At 51.1% G+C, this 24,037-nt stretch overlaps 3 protein-coding genes across 3 annotated transcripts; all 3 read left to right on the forward strand.

Annotated features, from left to right (window-relative positions):
* Positions 1–1,780: 1,780 nt before the first annotated feature.
* On the forward strand, positions 1,781–2,836 carry LOC306942666 (IST1 homolog; the record flags this gene model as incomplete). Its single annotated transcript, XM_079528673.1, has 1 exon — positions 1,781–2,836. The coding sequence occupies one exon, from the start codon at positions 1,781–1,783 to the stop codon at positions 2,834–2,836; it is 1,056 nt and encodes a 351-aa protein (XP_079384799.1).
* Positions 2,837–17,365: 14,529 nt separating this feature from the next.
* LOC306941969 (vacuolar protein-sorting-associated protein 25-like) lies at positions 17,366–17,935 on the forward strand (the record flags this gene model as incomplete). The annotated part of the gene is made up of 1 exon (XM_079527613.1): positions 17,366–17,935. One exon carries the CDS (start codon positions 17,366–17,368, stop codon positions 17,933–17,935), a length of 570 nt encoding a protein of 189 aa, XP_079383739.1.
* A 3,292-nt stretch (positions 17,936–21,227) lies between these two features.
* LOC306942667 (putative ATP-dependent RNA helicase Pl10) lies at positions 21,228–23,411 on the forward strand (the record flags this gene model as incomplete). Its single annotated transcript, XM_079528674.1, has 1 exon — positions 21,228–23,411. One exon carries the CDS (start codon positions 21,228–21,230, stop codon positions 23,409–23,411), a length of 2,184 nt encoding a protein of 727 aa, XP_079384800.1.
* Positions 23,412–24,037: the final 626 nt, after the last annotated feature.

Below are 24,037 nucleotides of genomic sequence, written 5' to 3' on the forward strand. Positions count from 1 at the left end.
TTCCGAGGTCACCGGAGGCTTCTTTATGTACGACAACGTGACGTGTGGGTCACGCGTTTGTGACGTCGTAATAATTTGTGAAGTATCGCGTATAGTTATTGTGTTTATTTAAATCCACAAGTCAGGAATTTCAACAACTCCATAATTGGACATGGCTGACGTCATAGGGACGTCATAATGATGATGCAAATATCAAGATTGTTTTATTTTATTAAATTAAAAGCAGGCCACACAGAGCGGAAGGGGCATTATCATTCAAAGAAAATATAATACAACGCCTAACCATATATATAACCCATATATTACCGCCCGTTCGTATATCCATTCGCCGTCTATGCCGCCGCCGCCCTCGATCATGTCGAACCCCGCCGCGAATAACGAGGCGGAGCGGACTCTGATCAAGGACGTGAGGAACAACGCCAAACAGATCAACGTGGAGTTCATCGTGCTGGAGATGGAGCGCGAGACCAAGACCAAGGACGGCTCCACGGTGCGCTGCTTCAAGGTGGCCGACGAGAGCGGCAGCATGGCCATCTCCGTGTGGGACGAGATGGGCGTGCCCATCCGGCCCGGCGACATCTTGCGGCTGTCGCGCGGCAACGCAGGGGCGTACCGCGGCTCCCTCACGCTGTACACGGGCCGCAACGGCGACCTGCAGAAGGTCGGCGAGTTCTGCAAGGAGTTCTCCGAGGAGCCCAACTTCAGCGAGCCCAACCCGGAGCTGCTGGCCCAGGAGAGTCAGCAGCACCACCAGAACAAGCACCTGAACAAGAACCCGGAGAACCAGCAGCACCAGAACAAGCAACAGTCGGCCGCCGGGAAGCAGGATCGGAACCAGCGGGGGGGCGGCGGAGGAGCAGGAGGAGGAAACCACTACACGCCTCATCAGAATCACCCGGGCGGTAACAACAAGAACAACAACAACAACAACAAGAACAACAATGCTCAGCCGGGTACCTTGCAATCGTTCGCCAGCAAACACCTGGTCGGTGCGCCTCGGGGAGATCTGGCCTTCGGTGGGGCCGCGGGGCGACCAGGCGGTCGCAACACAGCCTCACAGGTGAACGCCACCGGAGTGGTAGCGAGCAGCGCTACCATTAACGCCAGTAGGGACCCACGCCGTGCGAAAAGATAATATTAGGAGAAGGGCACTTATCTTAGTCATTCCATGTGGTGGCTTATATTCCTATATAAGCCACCACAGGCCCCCTCTGATAGCATCTCTATCTTTGGGACTGCAATGTACACTGTACAATCCTCTGTGTCAATTTAAAAACTTAACGACAATTTACTTATTACAATAAAATAACATTGAATCATTTCCCCGCCCGGGCAGATCTCCTTATGTGGTCGTAGGTGACTCCATAGTGGATGATGAAAGCATCGAGGACAGCTCAGCATAAAAGCAGACCACATTCCGCCGTGCGAGGTCCGCTTATCCCGAGAGATACGGAATGATCCGTTAAAACGTTTATATCGTCTTTATGTGTGGAGCGCTCAAGCCTATCCCATCCCCGCCTACGAGAGCAAAACCTTATTAGTGGCAAATCACTGACAGATATCCCGCTGGCAGCCAGCCACACCATAACCGGGGTTTGTTTCCGATTATTCCGATTTGTTCCCGTGGATTACTTCCGACTAAGTAGGAATCAAGTAGTTTATAAGCAGCAACCTCCACCCACGAGGCATCCCTCCTTAGCAGCCCAAACACCCAGAACCAACGACTAAGTAGCTTAACCTACATCCGGCAAAAACACCCAAAAAAACGTTTCTGACCATCATGGGCGGCGACTTCCGTGCGGAGCGTCTCCGCGTCAACCTGCGGCTGGTCATCAACCGCCTCAAGCTGCTGGAGAAGAAGAAGACGGAGCTGGCGCAGAAGTCCCGACGGGAGATCGCCGACTACCTGTCGACGGGGAAGGACGAGCGTGCGCGCATCCGTGTCGAGCACATCATCCGCGAGGACTACGTGGTGGAGGCCATGGAGATCCTGGAGCTGTTCTGCGAGCTGCTGCTGGCGCGCTTTGGCCTGGTGCAGTCCATGCGCGAGCTGGACGCGGGCCTCGCCGAGGCCGCGGCCACGCTGGTGTGGGCTGCGCCGCGCCTCCAGTCCGAGGTGGCCGAGCTCCGGGTCGTGTCGGACCAGCTGTGCGCAAAGTACGGACGCGAGTTCGGCCGGCTGTGCCGCGGCGCCGGCGGCGCATCCAACACCCAGCTCGCCGGCGGCGGCACCGCGGCGACGGTCAACGAGCGCCTCATGCGCAAGCTGAGCGTGGAGGCGCCGCCCCGCGTCCTGGTGGAGAACTACCTGGTGGAGATCGCCAAGAACTACAACGTGACGTACGAGCCCTACGACTCGACGGCGGAGTTGGGGCCAGGCGGCGACGGCGGCGGCGGCTCTGCGCTCGCACAGGTCTGCACCTGCAGTGAGGTGAAGGACTTAATCGACATGGGTAGCGCCCATGTCGACCATAAGAGTGGAGGAGGAGGAGGAGGAGGAGGAAGAGGAGCCATGCTGATGCCGACGCCAACAGCGTTCAACTACCCTGCTCCCCGAGGAGGAGCACAGCCTGCCGGGACCTTTGGCGGCTTCCAGCCCTCTGCGCGAGGAGGAGGAGGATGCCTGACTCCTCATGTGTCCGGCTGTCCCCCCACATATGTGCCTGCGTTGGGGGCCAGCACCGCCGGCCCCTACGGCGATGACGGTCTGCCCGACCTGCCCTCGGTTCCCGACGAGCTCCCCGCGGGCATGGCCGCCGACAGCGTCAGCACCAGCGAGGACATCGACTTTGACGACTTGACGCGACGGTTCGAAGCACTCAAGAACAACACGTAGAGGTTCAGGTTATCATTCTGTGTGTTATAAACCTATGAGCAGGGGTCAGGGGTCATCGATATGTCTGTGTGTTTATAAACCTATGAGCAGGGGTCATCGATATGTCTGTGTGTTTATAAACCTATGAGCAGGGGTCATCAATATGTCCGTACACGGACGTGTCCGTGGCAAAGACTTGGTCATGTCCGTTTTTTACACACCATTATAATGTTCTTATTTTGATCATAGGACCCAATTACCGGATGTCAAGTCTCCAGGCTTTCTTCACAATATGTATGACACTGATTTACAAAGACATATTAGGAGTCAAACTAGTACAAATGGTTCTCAAAAGAGTGTGGGAGGGGGGGTCGAGTCGAGTCCAAGATCAGATCTTGTTTATTTTTGAGTGGTGTAAACCACACCTACAACTGGCTTTGTTAGTTTACGTGTTTGTCTGTCTGTCTGTTCGTACCAAAAAATGAGCATGGTTGCTATGGTCACCCAGTTCACACGGGTGTGATTTCATTACGTCAGACATTACGTCAGACCACAGCTGATCAGTCTATATAAGACCTTACACCACTCAGTTCACACGGGTGTGATTTTGTCCTCACACGTCTCAATATTTGCCATTGACAATGCAAGGAGAAATTGGGTCAAATGTCTGCCAAATATTTCCCCTCATGTGCGAGAGCAGGCAGGCGCCTCAGCTACACTCCGTTACAAGACAACTAGCTGTCTCTCTGTCTGGACTCCTCAAAACATGGTTATTATACATGCATTTCATTGCAATGTAGTGACTCGTGTAACTCCTGGGGGAAGTGTCCCGAGTCCCTCGGTCCCAGACAGTCAAGTCTGAGTCAAATTAAGGGCGAGATCGATACGAGACAGAGTGAATGAAAAGGTGCACTCGAGGCCGGACTCGAGACGAGTCCAGTCTCGAGTCCACCTTAACCCATATGCTGCCCCCTGCTGGACACAGAGCCAACCGCAGACTGCCGAGCCGTTTTCAATGTAGCACACGCTGGACTCACATCCTGTTTGGGCGTCCATCTTTGATGCTAATTAAATAGCGTCAATGCAAGCGAGCTAAAATGAAGCCATCCTTGCTCTAGAAAGCGTCAATGTTTCCATCTAGACCACCGGATAATCAGCAAAGACCTCCGAACATCACACGTTTTATCCAAACCATGGAGAGCTCCGTAGATTTTGAGTTATTCAGCTGTTTAGTCAGCCTGTATAAAGGGAGGTGAACGGCAGCACTGTTGCGCAATCCGGTCTAGGATTGCTAAAGAAGGAAAGGCCAAGCCAAAAAAAAAGAAGAAATCAGCGATCTGGTTTGATATCAATAATAAAGCTTATCAGACGGAACATTTCGCCAGAAGCAGTTGCTGGTTGGATTCCTTCTGACGGAACGTTCCGCCAGGAGCAGTTCATTTGTTAATGAACTATACCTGGCTTTCACCTGAGCACCACCCACCTGAACGTAAGCCTCGCCCCCAGCTGTGTGTTGTATGATAACGGGGGAGGGGTTAGGGTTATGATGTCACAACATTTTTTTATTTTTGATTGGGTCTTTTGACTCAAAGGCTTTCAGAAGAAACCAAAAATACACAGGGAAGACATATTAGAAGACATATAAGACACATACAAAACAGAAAAAGTACAAATAAATCACAGCACTCCATCTTTAACTCCACCTCAATGCAGACAAACATCACTCCATCTTTAACTCCACCTCAATGCAGACAAACATCACTCCATCTTTAACTTCACCTCAATGCAGACAAACATCACTCCATCTTTAACTCCACCTCAATGCAGACAAACATCACTCCATCTTTAACTCCACCTCAATGCAGACAAACATCACTCCATCTTTAACTTCACCTTGATGCAGACAAACATGAGAAATGAGGTTGTTCACTCAACTGTGTAATCTTCAGAAATGTCAAAAGGAAGCATGGAAGAGCAGCACATTATTGTACAGGCTCTGTAACCACTATCAAATGAACCAAACCAAAACGTGCCCTTTTCTTATAGTGGTTTTGCCCCTGCTATGCTTTTACCTCGTTTCCATCAGTCTGGGTCGGAGATTTGGTTTTGTTTCCGTGTGCGTGCGTGTGCGTGTCCGTGTGCGTGTGCGTGTGCGTGCGTGTGCTTCTGTGTGCGTATCTTGCAAACTCCGTAGCCGGTGCAACAGAGGCAAAGGAAGGGCACTTAAAGGGAAACGTCACCCTTTTTGAAAAAATCACACCCGTGTGAACTGAGTGGTGTAAGGTCTTATATAGACTGATCAGCTGTGGTCTGACGTAATGTCTGACGTAATGAAATCACACCCGTGTGAACTGGGTGACCATAGCAACCGTGCTCATTGTTTGGAACAGACAGACAGACAGACAGACAGACACGTAAACTAACAAAGCCAGTTGTAGGAGTGGTTTACACCACTCAAAAATATATATGTTAAAACACCTTGGATGTCCAAGCCGGAGTTCTCCGTCCAAGTTCAAGGTCAAGTGCCCAAGCCGGAGATTGATAAACAAGACGGAGATTAATGAAAACAAAACCGTTCGCATCGCTCTAGAGCCTTGGAGCGCTTGTTGCCCGATCCGATGATGTGTCAAAAAGTGACACGTCATCGAAAATCTCCCCTGCCTGTTTAGCTGACGAAAACGAAAATCTTAAAACGATCATAACTCCCGATCTAAATCATCCCGTCTAATTCTGAAAAAAGATCAGTGTTAGACGGCGCTCAGCGGTCCAGTCGCGATAGATTTATTATTACCTCCCGTTGTTGTCGATCGACTCTAGAGTGTTGTGGCTATTGTTAGCTGCTACACAGACATGCCAGCTCAGTGGCCTTGTGGTTAGAGTGTCCGCCCTGAGACTGGGAGGTCGGGGTTCAATCCCTGGCCGGTTCATACCAAAGACTCTAAAAATGGGACCCAGTGCCTCCCAGCTTGACACTCAGCATCAAGGGTTGGATTGGGGGTAAGTCCCTGCGACATACTAGCGTCATGTCCAGGGGGTGTACTTGTACATCAAGCTGCCTCACGCTACAGAAACAGGAGATAGGCTCCTGCCCTATGGGCCTCATGGCTCGGCAAGGCTACTTACTTACTTACTTACACAGACATGCACACCAGCTTCCGGTGCGCCGGTAAAAGTGGTCCGTGCGCTACAAATGATGGGCACCCTGGATGAAATGGATTAAATAGTTCCGGGCTTCTAAGGTGTTAATGACGTTTATAAGATTTAGAACACTTTCCTAGGGGTCTTTATGTGTGTAATATGTGGTTTTAGATATTTTAGATTTTAGCAGTGAACACGGTGTCTCTGATGTCATCGAAACTGGGCTCACTTACTTCCTGGACTACATGTTGTCTCAGTAAGACAACCCTCCCCCTATCCACAAGGAGGAGCAGTGCACCAAAGCATTATGGGAATTGTAGTCCAGGAAGGAAGTGAGCCCACTGTCAATGACATCAGAGACACTACGCTCCCTGCTAAAATCTAAAATATCTAAAACCACATATTACACACATAAAGACCCCCCAGGAAAGTGTTCTAGATCTTCTAAACGTCATTCAATGCCACAGGACGCCTTTCCCATATTTTTTTTTTGTATGTTGTATTTTTTTTTTTGCTGTTTTAAAAAAAAATGCTCTAATACTGTTTGCACGTGATGACATGCACATTGTGCACACAATGGATTTTCATTTTCTTTTAGCTAAAACGGTGGCACCTGCTCAACACCTGGTGTCCACCAGGTGGCACATATTTTAAAAAGGGTGAAGTGTCCCTCTAAACTGTTTTTGAGGGGAGCTATCCCTACCTATGCCCAGCTGTGTGTGTTTGTGTGTAACAAATGTGAGATGATTTGATTGGCTGAGCACAGAATGTTATGTATGATGATTCTTTTTTTTTTTTTTTTAGTGTTGATTTCCGTCTTAAACAAACATTAGATTCCCATTGACAATGAATGGATAATTCATGTCATATGTGGACGAGCAAATCGGCTATTTTTGTCCTACACAAAGCTTAAATTCCCATTGACAATGAATGGAGAATTTTATGTCATAGTATCTGAGCAAATAGTCATAGTCACATCATGATGATAAAAGAGCGCCCCTCCCTTATTATCCCCCTATTGGACGACTCTGGCTCAGGAGGTAGAGCAGGTCGTCCAATGATCCATGGGTCGGCGGTTCGAATCCCGGCTCCTCCTGTCTACTTGTCGAAGTGTCCTTGGGCAAGACACTGAACCCCAAATTGCTCCCGATGTGCTGGTTGGTACCTTGCATGGCTTCTGCCGCAATCGGTGTATGAATGTGTGTGTGAAGGGGTGAATGCACTATGTAAAGCGCCTTGGATAAAGGCGCTATATAAATGCACCATTTACCATTTATTGGAACAGGCCACAACTTCCTATAAGCCGCACCGAGTTCCACATACCTAGGAACCGCTTCTATCCTAGGAACCACTTCTATCCTAGGAACCGCTTCTATCCTAGGAACCGCTTCTATCCTAGGAACCACTTCTATCCTAGGAACCACTTCTATCCTAGGAACCACTTCTATCCTAGGAACCGCTTCTATCCACACCAGGGACGTGTGTGCAGAGAGTGTTAAAGAGGCAGGGGCTGAGATGCCGTAAGAGGGCTTTTGGACAAAAATAGCTGATCTACAAGCTCGTAGATTAGCTATTTTCGGGGCGTATATGCAATGTGGCCCCTGGTAGATCGGCTAGTAGTAAAGAAAAATGAATTTACTTTTATGGAGACAAAATTAAGGTGGATCGGCGACCAATCCCTAACAGACTTAAAAGTCTGCTTTAAAATTGCAGTGTGAATCAATATTATATGATTTAAGTCGGCCTCGATGGCGTCGTAGCTGGTAGATCTGTCATTTCCAGAGCGCAACAACCAATCTAAGTGCAACCAAACAAAATTAACTTGTCTTTTAGTTCTACTGGATCTCCTCTCCACTAGTCTTATTACTTATTACCTTTTAGTCTTATTACTTGCGCGAGCAGAGCGGCGCATGTATGCATGTATGCATGCATGTATGCATGTATGCATGTTGGGGTAAGAACGGTGGTCCCTGATTGGCCAAGGGACAACACCGACATGGCCGATTGAGATATGTTACAGTATGTATGTTGATGTTCTCCACAGAGTCAGCAGTAGGTTGTGCGTTCTGGGCCGGGTTCATGTCTTTGGTCCGACGGACAACCTACCTCAAACCCTCACCCTCACCCTAACCTCCCCCGGGGCAGCACACCTAACCCTAACCCCAACCCTCACCCTCACCCTAACCTCCCCCGGGGCAGCACACCTAAACCTAACCCCAACCCTCTCCCTAACACTAACCTCCCCCGGGGCAGCACACCTAAACCTAACCCCAACCCTCTCCCGACCCCAACGCACCTCGGACCAATGCTCCGTCGGACCATAGTATGCCTCCCCTCTGGGCCATTCATGGCATACTTGTGTGCAAAGCGCAACAGAGAGCATTTTTTTGTATTTTATTTGTTGACGGGAAATTGTCAATATATTTAGTCTTAGTTACGATAGCTTAGTTTTGTAATTCGTTTTCACGTAGTTTTCGTTTGTGGAAAAAAGCCTGTCGACGGCCATTAATTCTGCCCCCCCAACATCATTCTCCTTGTCCATTCGGCTTTTCCCTCCAGGGGTCGCCACAGCCAATCATCTGCCTCCTCTTCTCTCACACAAACTAACTTCATATGTCCTCAACATCCTTCTACCGATTTACTCACTGTCCCTCCGTAAATGGTAAAATGGTAAATGGCTTTATCCAAGACGCTTTACATAGATTGTGCATTTCATTCACCCATTCACACACACATTCATACACTGATGGCGGCAGAAAACATGCAAGGCACCAACCTGCACACCCGTAGCAATTAGGGGTTCAGTGTCTTGCTCAAGGACACTTCGACACTAACTCTGGGGGAGCCCGGGTTCGAACTAGCAATCTTGCGGTTGCCATTTGGCCACTCTACCCCTGAGCCACCGCCGCCACCCAACATGTCTAAACCATCTCAGTCTGACCTCTGTGGCTTTATCTCCAAAACGGCTGACTTGCGCTGTCCCTCTCCGATGTACTCGTTCCTGATCCTATCCGTCCTGGTCACTCCCAGAGAGAACATCGACCCTTTAGCCTCTGCTACCTCCAGCTCTGCTTCCTGTCCTGCTTCCTCAGCCAAACAAACAAAGGAACGGTTCATTATATTTCATAATGTCTGACGTCGCCGGGAGGGCGTTTGTCGGGGTCGCCTCCTCTCTCCAGGTACAGCTCGCCGTACGGGTACTGCTTGGAAGCGACGGCCTGGTACACCGGGAACCTCTCGCCCAGGTAGAAGCCGAGCGCCATGACGCCCAGGAAGCCCAGCAGGTGCGCGCACGCGGTGTGCCACGGCACGGCGCTGGGCGACGTGTCCACGCGGTTCCGCGTGTACATGTCGAAGTGCCAGTGCATGGGCTCGCCCCAGTTCCGCCGCAGGTCTGGGTGGTCCCAGGCGTACCAGGGGTCGCGCTCGTGCTGCGACCGGTCGGGCAGCGCAGGGTAGTCGCCGTAGCCCTCGCCGCGGTCCGGGTGGGGCCGGTAGTCGCCGGGTGCCATGTTGTACTTCTTGGCGGCAGCGGCGTGCTCCTCGGGCGTCTTGGGGTATGGCCCGGGCAGCGTGTCCTTATTGGAGGAGGAGGAGGCTCGGCTGCCCCGCGCTAGCACTGGAGGGATTCCGGCGGAAGCTCCCCTCCTCCCTCTGGTCAGCGTCCGGACCCATCGCTGGAGACCGGCCGCCATGTTCTCCGACCAGCCTGTGTTCAGATGTTATTGTGATATTCCACTCTTCCGACACTCACCGTTAGCGAAGCCCCACCGTGCGCAATAACGGTTGTCAGCCGGTATACCACCACAGTATGTATGTCATGACCTCACAACTATGACATCCTATTGGTGACAGGATTCTGGGGATCTCCATATATGGGCAATTAGCTTCGGGGGGGCATGCGTTAGTGCGACGTCCCATTAGTCTGACATACGTGGCGGGTTAAGAATCACTGTGGCTTCCGCGTGCGGTCAGGTTTAGGGCAGAGCCGTAGAAGAAGAGAGTAGCGGCACGCTTTGATCTCGCCGCAAAGCGGGGTGCCTATGGGCTAGTTTCAAACATTGGAACTATCCCATTGAGACAAAGCGGGACTATCCCAATGGAACTATCCCATTGAGACAAAGCAGGGTGCTATGGGCTATAGTTCCAAACATTGGAACTATCCCATTGAGACAAAGCAGGGTGCTATGGGGTGTAGTTCCAAACACTGGAACTATCCCATTTAGACAAAGCGGGGTGCCTATGGGCTATAGTTCCAAACACTGGAACTATCCCATTTAGACAAAGCGGGGTGCTATGGGCTATAGTTCCAAACACTGGAACTATCCCATTTAGACAAAGCGGGGTGCCTATGGGCTATAGTTCCAAACACTGGAACTATCCCATTTAGACAAAGCGGGGTGCCTATGGGCTATAGTTCCAAACACTGGAACTATCCCATTGAGACAAAGCGGGGTGCTATGGGCTATAGTTCCAAACATTGGAACTATCCCATTGAGATAGAATGTGCATTTCCGCATTCCATAGTTACAATGGGAGTCGACGCTAGTGTCGTCACTCTCATACCATAGTTCCAAACACTGGCACTATCCCATTTAGACAAGCTGGGTGCTATGGGCTATAGTTCCAAACATTGGAACTATCCCATTGAGACAAAGCAGGGTGCTATGGGCTATAGTTCCAAACATTGGAACTATCCCATTTAGACAAAGCGGGGTGCCTATGGGCTATAGTTCCAAACATTGGAACTATCCCATTGAGACAAAGCGGGGTGCTATGGGCTATAGTTCCAAACATTGGAACTATCCCATTGAGACAAAGCAGGGTGCTATGGGCTATAGTTCCAAACATTGGAACTATCCCATTGAGACAAAGCAGGGTGCTATGGGCTATAGTTCCAAACACTGGAACTATCCCATTGAGACAAAGCGGGGTGCTATGGGCTATAGTTCCAAACACTGGAACTATCCCATTTAGACAAAGCGGGGTGCCTATGGGCTATAGTTCCAAACATTGGAACTATCCCATTGAGACAAAGCGGGGTGCCTATGGGCTATAGTTCCAAACATTGGAACTATCCCATTGAGACAAAGCGGGGTGCCTATGGGCTATAGTTCCAAACATTGGAATATTTGGATATTTTTGATAAAATAATGATTGGATTTTTAACTATTTTCGAGTGGTTTATTGGGTATTTTTTCCACCTCTCATAACAAACGTCTTGTAGCCTACAATTGTAATACAAATAAAGTCAGTTTATGTCAATAAACAGTCTAGAAAACAAAGCCAAGTGACAACTGTGTAAGTCAACGCATGTGAGCTGCAACTGGCTGCGGCCCTCATCAAGTCACCTTTCGTGCAATGTGGCCCTTGCCCCAAAATTAGTTTGACACCCCTGGTGTACACTGTAACAGATCACGCTGCGTTGGGGTTAGTAATGTTGCATGATTGGGACGTCAGGCTAACGCTGCGCACCCAAGTGTTTGGACCGAACTCGGGGAGAGCTTGAGGACCTCCGTAGATGGGCATAAATGGACAGATATGCACGCACGCAATGGTGATTTCCATGTATCTACAAATACCTTCTAAATGCTAACAGTTTTTTGAAAAATGTTTCTATGTCAGTCATTCTCAAGGACCCCCAAAATGTCTCCATATGTAATTGGCCGCCATCCCACATCTGAAAATATGTTGTTCCAGGGACCCCCCTCCAGAAGCAAAGATTTGAGTTAAAAAACGCTCGATCTGAAAGAATATATATTCAAAGATTTGTGCCACATTTTAACGATTTTCAAAAAATAGCAGATCTACAAGCTCATAGCGTGACACAGAGTTTGTAGATCTTCTTTTTTTCAATAGTTAAAGTATAACACACCAAAAGGGGTTCCCGCCCAAAATGTGTTAAACCAATCAGCGAGCGAAGCCGTGTGAGGTGCATTACCCATTGGCTGGCCTGTTATAGAGCAATTAGTGCAGCACCTCTTTTCAGAGTACTTGGGGGACTAAGTCTATGAAAGTGGTTCTCAAAGTGGGGCCCCTGGACCCCCAGGGGTCCTTTGGTGGGTTCCAGAGGGTCCCCAGCAGGTGTTCATATAGCATTTAGCGTCACAGTCACTATATGTTATATACGTTGGCTACGATTTATATCAATATAAACTAGACCCACCAAAGGACGCCTGGAACCCCAGGGGTCCTTTGGTGGGTTCCAGAGGGTCGCCAGCAGAATGTGTTCATATAGTATTTAGCGACACAGTCACTATACCCACTTTCACAATGTATTGTATACGTTATATACGTTGGCTACGATTGGATTATATCAAGATTTATATCAATGTAAACTAGACCTGTACGTGCCGGTCAGCCACCAGCCTACTTGGTCTGTATCCCACATGGAGATCTCTGTATATGTCTGTCTGCCTGTGTCTGAAGAGTGCAAACTGACTGTGAAAAGTGGAGTGGTTAAGTAATTAATTGGCAGGTGTGGGGTTGCCATGGCACTCAATTGGCTGAGGCAGGAAATCGCACAGGTGAGGGATTTAGGCTCATTAGGTCCACTGGCAGAGCCTGACCAGAGCCTTTTGTGGGGTTTCTGGACAACGGTATACGCCACCGACTCAGGGCTGGGCACTGCACGCATGCACGCACACAGGCAGGCAGGCAGGCAGGCAGGCAGAGGCAGGCAGGCAGGCAGGCAGGCAGGCAGAGGCAGGCAGGCAGGCAGGCAGGCAGGCAGGCAGGCAGGCAGGCAGGCAGGCAGGCACACACACACACGGCTGGTAACTGCAAGGTTCCCAGTTCGAACTCGGGCTCCCCCAGAGTTAGTGTCAAAGTGTCCTTCGGGTCTTGGGTCCGCGGCCTGGGTATATTAATTGGGCCGGGGTCCCTGGAGCCTGGGAGTCCCTGGAGCCTGGGGGTCCCTGGAGCCTGGGGGTCCCTGGAGCCTGGGAGTCCCTGGAGCCTGGGAGTCCCTGGAGCCTGGGGGTCCCTGGAGCCTGGGAGTCCCTGGAGCCTGGGGGTCCCTGGAGCCTGAGAGTCCCTGGAGCCTGGGAGTCCCTGGAGCCTGGGGGTCCCTGGAGCCTGGGAGTCCCTGGAGCCTGGGGGTCCCTGGAGCCTGGGTATATTAATTGGGCCGGGGTCCCTGGAGCCTGGGGGTCCCTGGAGCCTGGGGGTCCCTGGAGCCTTGGAGTCCCTGGAGCCTGGGGGTCCCTGGAGCCTGGGGGTCCCTGGCCGTGTCTGTTTCTGTGGTCCGGGGCCTTGGTTCCGCGGCCTGGCTACATTATTTATAATTTTTGATTTTTTAAACTATTATTATTTTCCTCGGACACAAACGCATCCCACGAGGCCCGCGGCCACCGCTGACGGCTGTTATGAGCCTTGGAAGGTTCTTCTTAGTCATGGCTGCCAGTTCCCACCTGATGTTGTGTGGGAGTCCAGACTGATCCAGAGCGTACCGAGTCACCGGTAGCTTGCAAAGCGTCTTGAGACTGGGACTGAGGTCTAAGATGCACAGGTCATCATTGTGTGTGGCATCTCCAAAGATGATGACACGATCTCCCACCACGCAACAGCAGCACTCTGGCGACCTAAACGAGTCGTTCGCCTTGGGCTTAACCTCCTTCCAGGAAAAGGTATCTGGACTGAATTTCCACATATCATCGCGGGGCCAGAACACCGTATCAGATTGTAACCGTATTCTGGTCCTACCCAAGCGGTCACCACCAAATATGTACAGCTCTCCTTTGTAGGTAAAGGCTGAATGACCCCAGCGTCCTTCTGGAAGAGGATGTGCAGAAGGTGTTTTCAGCCAGAGGTTGGCCTCTGTGTCAAACACTCTGATGTTGTTGTAGGCGTCCCCCTGGTCCCCACATCCACCAAATACAAACATCTTTGTCCCCGTGATGGTGGCAGTGTGACCTTCTGAACTGGGTGGTCGAATGCCTCTGGTCTTAATTAAAGTCCAGACCATAGTGGTGGTGTCCAGCTTGTAGAGGCCATTAGTGTATACATCCCACTCATCCCACTGGGTCTTTCCTCCATAGACATACATGTCCTTCCTCAAGACACAGGCCGAGTGACCCGACCTCGCTCTTGGGACGCTCCCAGAGACCTTGGCATTGAGCCATCTGTGGGCGTCGACGCCAAACGCATAAAGCATGTTGTTGTTGTTGTTGAAAAGCTCGAAGTTATACTTTCCTCCCCAGATGTAGACGGTATCTCCAACGAGCACGGCCGTGTGACCGTGGCGACAACGGGGCACCTCATCAGGGGGGCGCTCTCCTCTTCTCGTAGTCGTCACTGGGGGCACCGTCGTCCATCTCAGAGACACTGTGTCGAAGACGCACACGATGATCTGATCTTCTACGGGTCTACCACGAGTGTAGCTTCCAAAGGCGTACACTTTGTGTCCCACCGCTACAGTGATCTCACAGCTACTGTCATAGATGACTTCTGGGGCTCTGCCCAGCCTCACTGTAAAAGGGAACATACCAACATACCTTCACCACCTTGCTCTGTGAGATACTATCATTATACCTTCACCACCTTGCTCTGTGAGATACTATCATTATACCTTCACCACCTTGCTCTGTGAGATACTATCATTATACCTTCACCACCTTGCTCTGTGAGATACTATCATTATACCTTCACCACCTTGCTCTGTGAGATACTATCATTATACCTTCACCACCTTGCTCTGTGAGATACTATCATTATACCTTCACCACCTTGCTCTGTGAGATACTATCATTATACCTTCACCACCTTGCTCTGTGAGATACTATCATTATACCTTCACCACCTTGCTCTGTGAGATACTATCATTGAACATGAGACCATTATAAGAGGACAGTCTATAACTATGATGTCAGTACTGTGATAGAATCATCATATTTCGTCAAACTTTCAGCCGACGTAATGGATTTGTTTTTTTGCCCAGCTTTGTGTGTATATATATGTGTGTACCCCATAGCGATGATTTGATTGGCTGAGCAATGTGTGTTCCCCATAACAATGTTTTGATTGGCTGAGCAAGGAATGTGATTTTCTTTTTTTGGGGGCAGCGCTAGCATAGCGTGTGTGTGTGTGTGTGTGTGTGTGTGTGTGTGTGTGTGTGTGTGTGTGTGTGTGTGTGTGTGTGTGTGTGTGTGTGTGTGTGTGTTTGTTTGTACCACGGAATGTGATGATTTGATTGGCTGAGCACAGAATGTGATTATTTGATTGGAAGGAAGATGATGTACGATGATGAGAGCGCCCCTCACATCACACAAGTGTGATTTTTTTGAGGGGCAAGTGTTTCAACCAATCGGCTTGGGGAGATTGCCCATATATGGGCCTAAAAGGAGTTGCCTCCCTCCCCCTCTGTCTCCCTATTGGGTGATCCCACATGACGTCACAGCCCTGAGGGCAAACAGCCCCAGCGGGAATTAAATTACGATAACAACTCGCTACTCGAGCCTGCCATTAAAAAGAATACGCAGAAACGACACCAGCCTCAAAACGCAGAACAGAAGGCCAAGGCGTACTTCACCCATCATCCCCCACTGATGTACACAGAGACAGACAGAGAGAGAGAGAGGGAGAAACAGACAGGGAGAGATACGAGCTAAAAGCAACACAACGGTGAATCCTTTCCTGCGGTATCTCCAACGATCCCAAATCCTCAGAATCTATACAGCACCCAAGCAAGACACAGGATCCAGGATACAGCACATAGGACAAGACTCAAGACACAGGATCCAGGATACAGCACATAGGACAAGACTCAAGACACAGGATCCAGGATACAGCACATAGGACAAGACTCAAGACACAGGATCCAGGATACAGCACATAGGACAAGACTCAAGACACAGGATCCAGGATACAGCACATAGGACAAGACTCAAGACACAGGATCCAGGATACAGCACATAGGACAAGACTCAAGACACAGGATCCAGGATACAGCACATAGGACAAGACTCAAGACACAGGATCCAGGATACAGCACATAGGACAAGACTCAAGACACAGGATCCAGGATACAGCACATAGGACAAGACTCAAGACACAGGATCCAGGATACAGCACATAGGACAAGACTCAAGACACAGGATCCAGGATACAGCACATAGGACAAGACTCAAGACACAGGATCCAGGATACAGCACATAGGACAAGACTCAAGACACAGGATCCAGGATACAGCACATAGGACAAGACTCAAGACACAGGATCCAGGATACAGCACATAGGACAAGACTCAAGACACAGGATCCAGGATACAGCACATAGGACAAGACTCAAGACACAGGATCCAGGATACAGCACATAGGACAAGACTCAAGACACAGGATCCAGGATACAGCACATAGGACAAGACTCAAGACACAGGATCCAGGATCCAGCACATAGGACAAGACTCAAGACACAGGATCCAGGATACAGCACATAGGACAAGACTCAAGACACAGGATCCAGGATACAGCACATAGGACAAGACTCAAGACACAGGATCCAGGATACAGCACATAGGACAAGACTCAAGACACATGATCCAGGATACAGCACATAGGACAAGACTCAAGACACAGGATCCAGGATACAGCACATAGGACAAGACTCAAGACACAGGATCCAGGATACAGCACATAGGACAAGACTCAAGACACAGGATCCAGGATACAGCACATAGGACAAGACTCAAGACACAGGATCCAGGATACAGCACATAGGACAAGACTCAAGACACAGGATCCAGGATACAGCACATAGGACAAGACTCAAGACACAGGATCCAGGATACAGCACATAGGACAAGACTCAAGACACAGGATCCAGGATACAGCACATAGGACAAGACTCAAGACACAGGATCCAGGATACAGCACATAGGACAAGACTCAAGACACAAGATCCAAGATCAAGAACACGTCAAACACATACGAACCGCAAGGTGTCTGGCTTTACAACCCAGATACCTTGCATAGCTTTACCAAAACCACCATTCCATTCCAATTAGCTCCGTTAAAACATCCCGGTCTAAGTTGGGATCGGACACCACTGCAGCGGGGTCCTATAGCCTAGACAACCAGCACTAGTTCCATCCATCTAAGGTCCTATAGCCTAGACAACCAGCACTAGTTCCATCCATCTAAGGTCCTATAGCCTAGACAACCAGCACTAGTTCCATCCATCTAAGGTCCTATAGCCTAGACAACCAGCACTAGTTCCATCCATCTAAGGTCCTATAGCCTAGACAACCAGCACTAGTTCCATCCATCTAAGGTCCTATAGCCTAGACAACCAGCACTAGTTCCATCCATCTAAGGCCTATAGGTCCTATATCCTAGACAACCAGCACTAGTTCCATCCATCTAAGGTCCTATAGCCTAGACAACCAGCACTAGTTCCATCCATCTAAGGCGATCGATGGCCTTCGAGTGGCCGTGGCAGCACGGCTTCCCTCCGTTCTTCACGCTGCAGCCCAACGCCGACACCCGCCGCAAGCAGCTGGCCGCCTGGTGCTCGTTAGTGCTGTCCTACTGCCGCCACCACCGGCTGTACACGCTGGACCTGCTGGAGCAACAGGAAGGAGGGGGGGCGGCGACGGGCCTCCAGGAGCAGCAGCCGCCGCTGTTCGCCAACAAGAAGATCCAGCGGAGGCTCCCGGCGGACGCGGTGCGCGTGGTGCTGGAGGAGCTGCGGCGGCAGGGCCACGTGGAGTGGCTGGACCCCCGCGGGGGGGACAAGACGCGCTGCCTGGTCATGTGGCGGCGGCCCGCCGAGTGGGCGGCGCTCGTGCACCGCTGGGTGTGCCGCGGCGGCCTGGCCGACGGCGTGTTCACGCTGTACGAGCTGGCGCACGGCGAGCGCACGGCGGGCGAGGAGTTCCACGGGCTGGAGGAGCGCACGCTGCTGCGCGCGCTGCAGGCGCTGGAGGCGGAGGGGAAGGCGGAGCTCATCGCCATGGACGACGTCAAGGGCGTCAAGTTCTTCTGACGCAGGGAGAGAGAGAGAGAGAGAGGGAGAGGGAGAGGGAGAGGGAGAGGGAGAGGGAGAGAGAGAGAGAGAGGGAGAGGGAGAGGCTCTAGCGCAGTGGTTCCCAAACTTTTTCATGTCGAGGACCCCCAGATTGACACTAATTAGACCGTGGACCCCCATTTAATGGCATTTCATCTCTCTGGGACCCCCAATTTATATTGTAAAATCAAAGTTAATTTAACTCTGAGAGTGTACAAACAGAACAACAACACTGGGTCTGGTGGACCCGTTTGTGGGTCGTTGCGGGGACACATTTGCATGGGTCTCTTTATTTGTTTGAGCCGATCTATAATTCAATTCAATTTTATTTAAGTGTCAGATCACAACAAGTTGTCTCAAGACACTTTACATATAAAGCAGAAAACCAACAAAGACCCATCCAGAGCAAAGCAATATTGCGACAGTGGTAACGAAAAACTCCCCTTTAGGAAGAAACGTCAGGCAGAACCCGACTCTAGGGTGGGCGGCCATCTGCCTCGACCGTGTCGGGGGAAAAGGGGGGGGGGGGGGGGGGGGTAGAGGGGAAGAGGAATAGAAAGAAAGAAAATAGAAGAAAGATAGACAGGGAAAGAGATGCAGGCAAATACAAGTAGTATACAATAGGCCATCATGTCAGGGTGCCACGTCTAATGTCTCTGTCCGTGTGATTAGGCCATCATGTCAGGGTGCCACGTCTAATGTCCCTGTCCGTGTGATTGGTCGCCCCTCTACAGACATAGAGCAGAACATAAGAACCTGGCCAGGTGTAGTTGATTGGAGGTTCACAGCGTTTTGTGTCAGTTTCTAAGTTACTAAACGTCTATTTATGTGTTCAAACCATAGAGTAATAAAGGGATAGAGAGACTGAACCAGAGTGACAGCAACCCCCCCCCCCCCCCCCCCCCCCCCCCCCCCTGCTATTCATTTCAGTGGAAGTTGCTCAGTGGCGTTTTGAAGCACCCGGAAGAGCGCTCTACTTCCGTCTGACCAGTAGGGCCGAGTGCTTCAACGTTGGAGAGCCTCACTGCTAACCTCACTGCTGATCGGCCTGGCCAATCAGCAGCAGCTAGAAGCTAGAAGCTGCTGCTAGAAGCTGCTAGAAGCTGCTGCTGATTGGCCAGGCCGTTTTGTGGCCGGGCATCAAGTCTGCCTGAGAGTTCCCAGATGGGAGCAGGAGGGGGGAACCCAGTGTACTCTCTGCTGCCCCATCTGGAGTCAGGTTACCTCACTGGGGGCTTGGTTCAAACGTGGATGGGATAAAGAAGCCCTTTTTGAGTCCATCTTTAACATTCCCATCATGTTTGCTGCACAAAGCCAGTCAGTGCCAAAATAAGGTACTCCCAGTCGACCACCACAAAGGACAAAAGGTCACCAAAAAAAAGGTCCTTTAAATTATTATTATTTCAACAGCTAACAGCAGGACATTTTAAAATTGGCCAATATGAGCTTGTGAGGTGTGTAAATAGGGTCTTGGGGGTGCTGAATCCGTTCCAACCATTCATTTTTAGTAAAAATTACTTCTGGCCATAAGATTGGCCATGCCTGCTTTTGTATGTCCCAGACATACTAGTGTAATAACTAATAATCCATTGCATGGATATCTCAATGGATGTCTATGGTGTTTTCTTGTTTTCTTTTCTGGTTGGTGTGGGGGGCATATTAAAATATAAAAATCATTTTATTAATATATCACAAATGCGTCTTAATTGAAACTAACTGTTGAAACAGAAGTAGATGGACAATCTGTAATGGTTTTAACTGCATGATTTATTCTTTTCAGAATCAGAACGACTTCATTGTCACACCTTTAAAATAATTAACGGTAAAATAAGGGGGAAATTAATGTGCCAAATTTCAGTTCATTAATACAAATAAATAAACAGAATATGGCTCTATGATATCACAATATAAAAAAGATCAACACGTAATAAAAAACGAAGGGGCTAAAATGTAAGTAATAAATACAAATGAATGAATAAAAATACAACTATCTCTACTCTTCCAAATCCCTGGCATCTCCCTCACTACTCTTGTCATCTAGCTCGGGTTCATGTGTTTGGTCCGACGGAGCATTGGTCCGAACGACAACCTACCTCAAACCCTCACCCATACTCAGGTGCTGCTGTGAGGGGGATTGTATTGTACATACTCAGGTGCGCGCTATGAGCTTGTAGATCTGCTATTTTTCAATAGCTAAATTATAACATAATGTTTAAAACACCAAAAGGGGTTCCCGGCCAAAATGGGTTAACTGTCCTTTTGCGCAGATCACGCAAACCTCAGCAAAAAGAAAAGGACAATATCGATGGCCTCCAACTGTAGTTGTATGGTTATTCATATTTGTATTTATTGTTGCATACTTTCTTTTTAGCACCGTAGTTTCTTTTATTATGCGTTGATCTTTTTATATAGTGATATAGAGCAATATTTTGTTTATTTATTTATGAATGAACTGAAAGTCTGAGGAGCCCTGGCAAATTAATTTCACCCTTGTTTTACTGTTAATTATTTTTAAGGTGTGACAATAAAGTCTTTCTTATTCTGAAAAGAATAAATCAGCTAAAGATTGTTCTTTTGTCCATCTACTTCTCTTTCAACAGTTAGTTTCAATTAAGATGCATTTGTAATATATTAATGATCTTTATATTTTAATATTTTTCTGTCATAGTAGACTTTGTCTTTATGAACACATCTGTGAAGAAAGCTAGTGGTAAGCATTTTTGTTTCCAGATTTGCCACAACTTAAGCTAATTCTCCCTAACTATGATGAGCTTTTGATTTTAACTCATGGTGCAAGCGCAACCTGGGGTGAAAAGCATAAAGAAATCACACCCGTGTGAAGTGAGGGGCGCTCTTATCATCATACTTTACATCATCTCATTATGGCCAATCACAATTTGCTTCAAACAAACATTAAAAGTCCATAGACTTGGCTGCCATGACATTGGAGGGGATAGTGGCCCCTCCCAAAAATGGGATAAGATGTAAGTAATTTGTGATTTCGGTACGATGACGTGTTGTATACGCGCCAAGGCAGAAACGCGTCCGTGTTTTGCCGTGCCTGTCTGTGTGCTTATCATGAAATAAACGTACCAGAAGGACTTCGGACTACTGGATATTTCTCTCTTTGGAACTATGACGTCAGTCACGTTACGTTATAGATTACATAAAGAGGCAGATCTGTGTCCCGCCAGGGCAGAAAAACACTCTTTTCAGAGTGCTAACAACGGTTGGTAATTAATTTACCCAGGTGTGATTCTCGTTTAAAGTCATGAGCGCGGTGGATAAGCAGCAGCAGCAGCAGCTGGGTGCCCGGGACCTGACCTCGGGCCCCGGTGCCCGGGACCTGACCTCGGGCCCTGGGCCGGGTCCAGGCAGGCGCTACATCCCACCCCACCTCAGGAACAAGGAGGCTTCCAGGCACGACGTTGAGTGGGGAGTGGGAGGGCACGGCAACAACAACAGTAGCGACGGCTTTGGCAACAGCAACGGATTCGGCAACCACGCCGCCAGCAACGGGGGCTTCCGAGGTCGTGGACCGAGCCCTCCTCACGGCGACAACAGAGGGTTCGGAGGTTACGACAACAACAACAATGGCGGCTGGGGGGATGGAGGAGGAGGGGGAGGAGGAGCCGCCAGGGACGCCGCCTTCGGCGACTTCCGGGGACGGGGGAACGATCGGGGAGGCCACAAGCCCGCCTTCGCCAGCGACCGCGTGGCGGGAAAAAGAAAGTTTGGCGGTGAGCGATGGGGCTACGGCGGAGGAGGAGGCGGAGGAGGAGGAGGAGGAAACAGCGGCTGGACGGACAACGACGACGAACTCTGGTCCAAACCGCTGCAGCCCAACGAGCGGCTGGAGCACGAGCTGTTCGCCGGCGGCAACACGGGCATCAACTTCGAGAAGTACGACGACATCCCCGTCGACGCCACGGGCAACGACTGCCCGCCGCACATGGAGAGCTTCCAGGACCTGGGCGAGATCCTCATGAACAACATCGCGCTGACGAACTACACGCGGCCCACGCCCGTGCAGAAGCACGCCATCCCCATCATTAAGGCCCGCCGGGACCTGATGGCGTGCGCGCAGACGGGCTCGGGCAAGACGGCTGCATTCCTGCTGCCCGTGCTCAGTCACATCTTCAGCGAGGGGCCCGGCGAGGCGGCGCGGCGAGGAAGCCAGGAGAATAACAGCGGCGGCCGGCAGCGACGGAAGCAGTACCCCGTGTCGCTGGTGCTGGCGCCCACGCGCGAGCTGGCGCTGCAGATCCACGAGGAGGCGCGCAAGTTCTCGTACCGGTCGCGCGTGGCGCCCCGTGTGGTCTACGGTGGCGCCGACGTGGGCCAGCAGATCAAGGAGCTGGAGAAGGGCTGCCACCTACTGGTGGCCACGCCGGGCCGCCTGGTGGAGATGATGGAGCGCGGCCGCGTGGGCCTCGACCACTGCCGCTACCTGGTGCTGGACGAGGCCGACCGCATGCTGGACATGGGCTTCGAGCCGCAGATCCGCCGCATCGTGGAGCAGGACACCATGCCGCGGGGCCGCGGTGCGCGCCAGACCATGATGTTCAGCGCCACCTTCCCCAAGGAGATCCAGGTGCTGGCGCGAGACTTCCTGGAGGACTACATCTTCCTGGCGGTGGGGCGCGTGGGCTCCACCTCGGAGAACATCACGCAGAAGGTGGAGTGGGTGGAGGAGGGCGACAAGCGTTCCTTCCTGCTCGACCTGCTGAACGCCACGGCGCGCGACGCGCTCACCCTGGTGTTCGTGGAGACCAAGAGCAAGGCCGACCAGCTGGAGGACTTCCTGTTCCGCGAGGGCTACGCGTGCACGTCGATCCACGGCGACCGCTGCCAGCGGGACCGCGAGGACGCGCTGCACCAGTTCCGCACGGGCCGCTGCCCCATCCTCGTCGCCACGGCGGTGGCGGCGCGCGGCCTCGACATCTCCAACGTCAAGCACGTCATCAACTACGACCTGCCCGGCGACATCGAGGAGTATGTGCACCGCATCGGGCGCACGGGCCGCGTGGGCAACCTGGGCGCGGCCACGTCCTTCTTCAACGACAAGAACGCCAACATCACCAAGGACCTGCTGGACCTGCTGACGGAGGCCAAGCAGGAGGTGCCCGCCTGGCTGGAGCGCCAGGCCTACGAGCACCAGCATCGCGGCGGCAACCGAGGGGCCGGCGGCGGGCGCGCCAAGAGGTTCTCCTCGGGCGGCTTCGGAGCCAGGGACTACCGCCAGTCGGCGGCCGCTGGTCCGGGCGGCGCCTTCGGGGGAGCGCCAGGGGGGGGTCAGGGCGTCCGAGGAGGCGGCGGGCCTCCCGGGCGAAGCATGGGCGGCGGCGGCGGCGGCCACGGAGGAGGTAAGCGCGGCTTCGGCGGAAGCTTCTACGGCAACGACGGCGGAAACAACTACACCCCCCTCGAGAAGGACTGGTTTGGCAGCAACTGAAACAACTACACCCCCCTCGAGAAGGACTGGTTTGGCAGCAACAGAAACAACTACACCCCCCTCGAGAAGGACTGGTTTGGGGGGTAGAAACAACTACACCCCCCTGGAGAAGGACTGGTTTGGGGGGTAGAAACAACTACACCCCCCTCGAGAAGGACTGGTTTGGGTTAGGGTAACAACTACACCCCCCTCGAGAAGGACTGGTTTGGGTTAGGGTAACAACTACACCCCCCTGGAGAAGGACTGGTTTGGGTTAGGGTAACAACTACACCCCCCTCGAGAAGGACTGGTTTGGCAGCAGCTGAGACGCTGTGGATCATCGCTCGGCTCTCACGCCTCAACGGAACAATGGCCGTTTTAGCCGCGAGAAGTTGTGTGAATTTAATTTTGTCACAGGACAAAAATCATAGGGATTATATAGGGAGTTACAACGATAACTAGTCGGCATAGGAAGAGGCTGCTGTGCTATGTAGCTTTAGTGACACAAAAGTACTTTACCAACCCCGATTCTCTGCCCTCGACTTCTTTACAAAGAAAAGAAGGGCGACGCAAAGTGCGACGCAAAGTGCGACGCAAAGCGCGACGCAAAGCGCAAGACCCACTGGAGCAGTGGTTCTGCAACTCTT

This window comes from Electrona antarctica (genome assembly GCF_951216825.1).
Source record: "Electrona antarctica genome assembly, chromosome: 18".
Lineage (NCBI taxonomy): Eukaryota > Metazoa > Chordata > Actinopteri > Myctophiformes > Myctophidae > Electrona > Electrona antarctica.